Source organism: Ctenocephalides felis, unplaced genomic scaffold, assembly GCF_003426905.1.
Source record: "Ctenocephalides felis isolate EL2017-DRISC unplaced genomic scaffold, ASM342690v1 CF-g0.4_SCAFFOLD_03571, whole genome shotgun sequence".
Taxonomy (NCBI): domain Eukaryota; kingdom Metazoa; phylum Arthropoda; class Insecta; order Siphonaptera; family Pulicidae; genus Ctenocephalides; species Ctenocephalides felis.
Genome location: NW_020539725.1, coordinates 53,261,891 through 53,268,919, shown reverse-complemented (window position 1 = coordinate 53,268,919; position 7,029 = coordinate 53,261,891). Strand labels below are relative to the sequence as shown.

General features: G+C 26.0%; 3 protein-coding genes across 3 annotated transcripts in view; all 3 read right to left on the bottom strand.

Annotated features, from left to right (window-relative positions):
- Positions 1-145, bottom strand: part of LOC113386253 (anoctamin-10-like) — a 12,754-nt gene extending 12,609 nt beyond the window's left edge. Inside the window, exon 1 of the mRNA XM_026624044.1 lies at positions 141-145. Within this exon, the coding sequence (XP_026479829.1) occupies positions 141-145 (5 nt within the window). The remainder of the gene's footprint in view (positions 1-140) is intronic.
- A 1,271-nt stretch (positions 146-1,416) lies between these two features.
- LOC113386252 lies at positions 1,417-2,370 on the bottom strand. Its single transcript, XM_026624043.1, has 4 exons — positions 2,321-2,370; positions 2,020-2,131; positions 1,794-1,959; positions 1,417-1,634 (listed from the first exon to the last, which is right to left on the bottom strand). Exons 1-4 carry the CDS (start codon positions 2,347-2,349, stop codon positions 1,417-1,419), a joined length of 525 nt encoding a protein of 174 aa, XP_026479828.1. The 5' UTR covers positions 2,350-2,370.
- Positions 2,370-5,013, bottom strand: LOC113386251 (DNA topoisomerase 2-binding protein 1-A-like). Its single transcript, XM_026624041.1, has 9 exons — positions 4,939-5,013; positions 4,710-4,861; positions 4,496-4,628; positions 4,298-4,405; positions 3,871-4,020; positions 3,695-3,797; positions 3,101-3,283; positions 2,678-2,898; positions 2,370-2,474 (listed from the first exon to the last, which is right to left on the bottom strand). The coding sequence occupies exons 1-9, from the start codon at positions 5,011-5,013 to the stop codon at positions 2,370-2,372; spliced, it is 1,230 nt and encodes a 409-aa protein (XP_026479826.1).
- Between the last annotated feature and the right edge of the window lie 2,016 nt (positions 5,014-7,029).

Genomic DNA, 7,029 nt, shown 5'->3' with positions numbered 1-7,029 from the left:
TAAATATTGTATATAAATAAGTCAAGCAAAAATCTACACTCAACATTATAATCACAATTTTGACATTTAAAATAGAATCATTTTAAAAACCATATAACCTATTTTTAAATTATATTTTTGTCCAAAATATGAAAACTAACTCCATATTATGAAAGCTACTTGCTCACTTTTCTCAAAATATTAACAAAGATCTACTTTCAGTTATGACATAAAATAAACCTAATTTACCTTTGGATTTTCCTACTAAATATTTTTCCTCTAATGCCCTGCAACCCGTTTCATAGCATTCCAAAAGCCAGTCCACAGTTAGTGCAGGTAAATTCCAGTTTATACAAGCCTGATATTTGGACCCTTTTGCTTCTTTACAGATCAAATGTGTAGCTGCTCCAATTCCTTCACTAGAAAGGCCATACCGAATAAACTTGTCATTTGTCCTGAAAATTGAGTTAGTAAATTTCTACTAATTTCTTAAAAATATGTACTTTTCTGCTAATTACAAAGAAAGGGGCTTGTCTGACTATCTCATAATATTAATCAAAGCAAGTCCTATCCACTAGAGGTTTTATGAATAGGACTAAATTTTTGAAATAAGCAGAGCCGTTTTTAAGGCATCAACAAAAAGTGAAAAATCAGATTATGTAGATATAGCTTTTCCAAACTTGGTCATAATGATACTTAACTATTACTACTACTAAAATGACTTAATATGGCAAGAAAACCAAATTAGCAAGTTGGGTTTGCTGGTGAAAACCTAAATTCTTCCTTCAGAAAGTTAAAAACCATATATAAAATGTTATTGTTTACGTTGATTATTCACAAATATCAGAAGATTTGTTAAGCTGGCCCCTATGCAAAAGAAATTCAAATACAAAAGTCATCAAGTAGGTGAAATTTTATATAAGGTTTGAATATTTTTTTCACTTACTGCCCACCCAGTTCTTGGATCAATTCTGCAATATACGTTCGTTCTGGGGCAACATATGAACTTATAGAAAATACCAAATTTTGTAGAGGCTTCTTATGGGTATAATAATAGGTCTATGATAATACTGTATCGGCACCACACATTTTTGTCCTAAACAGGAATTCTGCAATATTGCAAAGAAAATATAATTATAAGTATTCATATTTACTAAATATTAAATATATTTAATCAAGATAATAAAATGTAAATCTAAAGCAATCACTAAAAGTAAATCATAGCAAAAGCACTTAAGCATTACAAAAGCTTGTAATTTTTTTATAAAAATCAATGAGGTAAAATAATGATAGAATTAGAGCATAAGTCTTTGTAACATGATTCACAGTATATCAACACAGTAAATATATTCAAATAGAATTAAAAAATAATCTTGACCCAAATGTTAAAATACTAGCTTTTTATACAAGTTTGAATACTTACAATAAACAAAGAATTTACAATTTCACATTTTTCTGGCCTTCAATACTATTCAATAACTTGAGAGGAACAATTATATATTTTGCCTCATTCACATTATTAGTAATACGGCCTCCTACATTTGGAATAAGAGTTAACTGTTCATTTCTCTCAGAATCATTAAGCTCTTCACTTAGATAAAATGAGTGATTTGATAAGTATGAAAATGTGGATTGATCAGCACTGATAGTGGAATCTATTAATGAGAATAAAAAAAATATTAGTTCACTTTACAAATTAGTAAAGTTTATCTGCTTTCAAAAAACAAAGCCACATCAATTATTAAGATTATTTTATTAGTTTTATTTCATTTCTTTTACTTGTCTATCAAAATTGAAAAAAATGATTATCCTACTAAGTTTTACCTGTAGTTGTACCAAACTAGTTGAACTTATATACATTTGCATAACTCTTGATTGGTGTTCAAATTCTTTTAATTTCTCATCTCTTGGAGTTGGAATTAGTCGACAAACTGAATCATTCATTGAAATAGTTTTTAGAACATTGTCCAGTTTTCGTTTCTAGAATTCAAAGTGCACTTAGTAATTAGATTAAAATATATTACAATATATTTAACATACCACTTTCGTATTTGTTTTCTCTTCTGGAAACTTGATTATATAATCGTCTTCAGGCATTGCCTGCTTATGCTTTATACTATCGGACAGCCAACTTATATTTACAGTGAATGGCCTAAAAATATGGTATGAAAAACTAAATGTACCAAAGTAATAAATCATATTAAAAATAATCAATTTAAAACTTAGCATACAAAGACACACACACACACACACACATATATATATATATATATATATATATATATATATATATATATATATATATACTCTATAAATATTGTACTAAATGTATTATTCTTACGTAAGATTTTTATCACTGAATTGCTTCATATCAAAATTAGCATTGTTGTTCAAAATACTTTTTCACATGGTTCATCATATCTCGTTGCACCACCCGAGTTAAAAATTTTATACAAAAATTCTCTATCTTCTGTAGAAAAGCCCGCTGCATAAATCTGCACATTATATAACAATGTTACAATTTTTTAAAATTTTTAATTAATAGCTTTTGAATACACGTTCATCAGAAAATTAATTTCTCTCAAATCAGTTTCTAAATTAATTTAATTTGTGTTCACAAAATGTTCAATAGTCGATTTAAAAAAAATCTTAATAAAAAAAAAGTTATTCAAGTAGAGCATAATATATATTCACTTACGCCACAACCATCCAAAAATAATCCAGCATTTCTGACATCTTTCATATTAAATAAGGGTTTAATTTCACTTCGAAGTGTGCTAATAGCACAAGATTTTTCCAAAGTTATATCTTGCATTTTTTCTTGTATTGTAATATTCACTGTTTCATTTACTGTTGAATTAATTTTCTGCTTATCCATTACAATGGCACTCATCATAGAAAAATTACTAGTCAAATCAGCTGCAATAAATTTGTTAATTGTTTTTAATTTTTTCATTATCTCAATATTTTAATTCTTATCTTAAAAAGATGATATTTCAAATATGTGAGATAATGTAAAATGGTATTATTATTTTAGGATCATTGGTAAATTTATAATTTTTAACATATATTATCTAAATTTTCAACAAATAACTGTATTATAAAGAAGGGCTATATTTACGAGCATTTTCTTTAGTAGGTGTGCTCGCGTTTGATACTTCAATTCTGTATTTATCCATTGCAACCGCATAACCAAAAGCCACACTATCTTTAACCCAATCTGGATTTACAATTTCCTTTTTAGATGTTCGAGCTGCATTGTATTTTGCGCTATCAATACCATTTTTATTAATCACCAGTACGTCTGTTGAGAAAAAAATTAGTTCTTAAAATAATTTTTTTAACACGTTTATTGAAATAAAACATTTCAAATTATATATAGTATAAAATAAATATGCTTAAATAATATAATAGTATAATATAATAGTGTATTCTAATATATGAATGATATTTATTACTTCAAATTTTTGAAAGCTTTTATGTTTTTCTGTAGTGTCTTATATTTGATTAATTAAGATATAACCATATGCATACAGAAAACTAATTTAATTTTTGTCTTAATAATTTTGCAAAAGATTTGGTTCAAATGTCTTCTTATTAATAACATTTGAACACTTAATTTTAAAAATACTATTGTTAATTCTTAGTCATTTATAAATATACTGACTATATTATTCAAATAAAATGGAAATAAAAGATAGGATTTTGATATAACCTGTTGTATCCGTTTGAAACTTTCCACTGTAAGTACCACCATTATCTTCTATTAATTTTTTAACATTATTTTTATCTTCTCCTGACAAACTAGCCGATGTGATCTATAAAAAAAATAAATTAAATTATTGATGTCAAGGAATAAATATATACTAATTATATGATATAAGTACTAACAGTCAAACCATAAAATGGAGGAAGTCTGTATGTTGTCACACTTTGTTCTATAAATTCTGGGCATGCACCCATTACTTCATCCTTTAAACTTTCTTTCCAAATAGCTTCAATCCAATCATGTCGTACAATATGAATCAGCCCAGCTGCTTTCTGGACACATAATTAAAATTAATATAATCTACAGTAAAACAATTTTCAAAAAATTTATAGTTGAAAAATAATTAAAATGAATTGAATGAAATAAGTCTGAACAACAAAATGTTGATCGTGATATACTGTTACATATAAGTAATTAAATGAAGTTTATGGCAATTGTGAATGATTGTTTTTTTAATTTCATCTTTAAAATATTGATACCAAAATAGTATCTTCTTAATTAAAGTTTTAAAAATACAAATTAGAAGAAGTATTTAATTTGTAAACATACACAATATTTTACACTGGTAACATTATTTGATATAAGGTGTGTTGTTTTGGTCTGCATATTATTTTCAAAGACACCACCCATCCACTGCACATAAGTAGCAATTTTATCCTAAAAGAAAGTCATAAGAATATATAATAGAATATATTATATAAAAAATATATAACACAACACAATAAACAAAAAATAGTTTTTATATACTTTCTGTTCTTTTGTAAAACCCGAAGTAGTTACGATGAGTCCAGTCATCGCTAGAGTATACAAAGGGTTAGTCCAAGGAGGGAGTTCTTTGTCCTGGGAGAGACATTGCATAAGACAACGCGTTCCAATGATTCTGCAAATAAATTATTTAAAAGTTTTTGGTGTTTGTTTTGTGTATATCGTGACTTAACAATTAATAACCATCTTTACTTACAGAGCCTTTGATCCTTTAAGATATTCAAAAGCTGAACCAGCAAATTCGTCAAATACGAATATATCAGTTTTTGTTAATTTTGCTTGATTAAGAATTGTACATTCCTTTTCACTAATCCACTCACATTCTAGATTACATTTTATAGAGCATTGCTGTTAAAAAAATAATGTATTGTTATTAATAATACTTGAAAAAGAGAAAACAATTAGAGGTTAACCATTATACGTACTTCGAACGCAACAACCATCATATGTTTTTCATCATATTTTTTTTGACGAACAAATTTAAAACTTAATTCAGACATATTTGTAACAAATATAATTAATTATAAGGTAAAAAAGTTCACCAAATCTTTATTATTTAAAATGTAGGTTTTAAAATAAAGACTGTTAACATCCTAAACAATGTTATACACACAAATCAGATTGTCAACCTGGTGTCAAATTTATGTCATGACATTTATCAGCGTTTTTAGTGTTGCCAGTATTGACGAATTAGATAAGATTATGAAGTTGCATCAAATAAAGATCTTTTCCAAAACAAATGTGAAATTCATTCATTTAATAAATAGTTATCGATATTATAGTGAAATATTTAATTTAATAATGATTGAAGAAACGGGAGATTGTGATTTTTTTTAAATCCAAAATGTTACAATGTTACAAATGTTAAATTTAAATTGAGACCAGTAAGACCAAGTAAGACCATTTTATGTTTAATAAATTTTAAGTTACAACAGCCGATGGAATGCTAAGAAAATTATTCTCCTAATATATTAATGTCATTAAAATCAAAATTCTTCATCTATGACAAAATTATTCAACAAAATCTCTATTTGGAAAAATGCTTTTTAGATACTAGTAGGTTGGTAGACAATGGCTGTTAGCCATAACATACAATAACTGACATGTTGAAGTACAATACTTTAAACATTTTCAAATTTAAACATTTTAGTATAAGTATTATTAATATAATCCCATTACAAAAATATTTAGCCATATACAAATTTAGTAATTTCTTGTATCGAATATCTAAACATGTTGAAAGAACATTGGCTGATTATAATACGAGAAATGAGTTGTAAAAAAAGAATGCAATTTCAGTGAAATTCAGAAATTCCAGAAGTTATCAAAACCAATATGGCAGATCACAAACACAGTGAGTAATAGTTAATAACAAATTGATATATTATTAATCTAGAAATATTTTATACTATTCATATATGTATCGATTTTATGCGATTTATACATATGTGAACCATAAGAATTAAATTTATAAATACAACTTTATCAGATAATTCAAATTACAAAACTTTGATAATAAACTCATTTTCTAAGATATGTTTATCATTTCGTCATGTTTTCAATTTTATGTCAGAAGTAATCAGTTTCATTTCTTGTTAAACATTAGAAATAATATAAAACTATAAAATATCTACCATGAAATAAATTTGACCAAATTTATAAAAATGTAAGTTATAATTTTATATAAATAATAAGTGTTCTTCACATGAAAGAATCAAGCAAAGAGTGCTCTTAAAATCTGTTTTTTTCAGAATATAGTGAATCTGGAATATTAGGGTAATTATTATAATTGTAATTAGAAGTGTAAAGTTTTTACAAAGTATACCAGGCTTGAATAGCCATGAAAAAATTTAGAATTTTTGTAAAATTGTAAAAACCGAACCATTTAAAGAGAAAATAGTATTTGTTCTATATTATAACAAACTTTGTATCCAATGTATAACAATAACGATTATTAGGCCTAAGAATATTTGAATTATTTGAATAAAAGCCATTAGTTTGGTACTAGCCTAACCAGGGAATGAAACACTGCTTAACAATAAAGTACATATATCAGTTTTTTACATAAAATTTCACTTTTAAGTCGCAGTGGAGACGTTTATTTAAGAAATGTGTTTTGAAACATATTGTACAATTCAAAATAAATGAAGTGCAAACATATTTGAGAGTGAGAATGGTTCTGTCTCCATATTTTAGAAGTCCTAATAATAGACTTTGCTTTGGTCAGTGTCGAGACCAGCCGGTGACATATTTAGATTTGAAGTAAATTTTCTGGTCTTTTCGTATTTTCTTATAAATACTTACATATATAATATATTAATAAAATCATGTATATATATGTGTGAGTGCTCTATGAGTCGATTCGTGAATAAAACGATATAGATTTTTAATTGATTTTTGATAATATTAAATCTGTATTTAGTATCCTCCATGCATTCACAACTATACTACTTGTATATTCTAAATAAGAGTGCATTTACATACTTCTAAATATTTGTATGCAGTAAACGTTGACG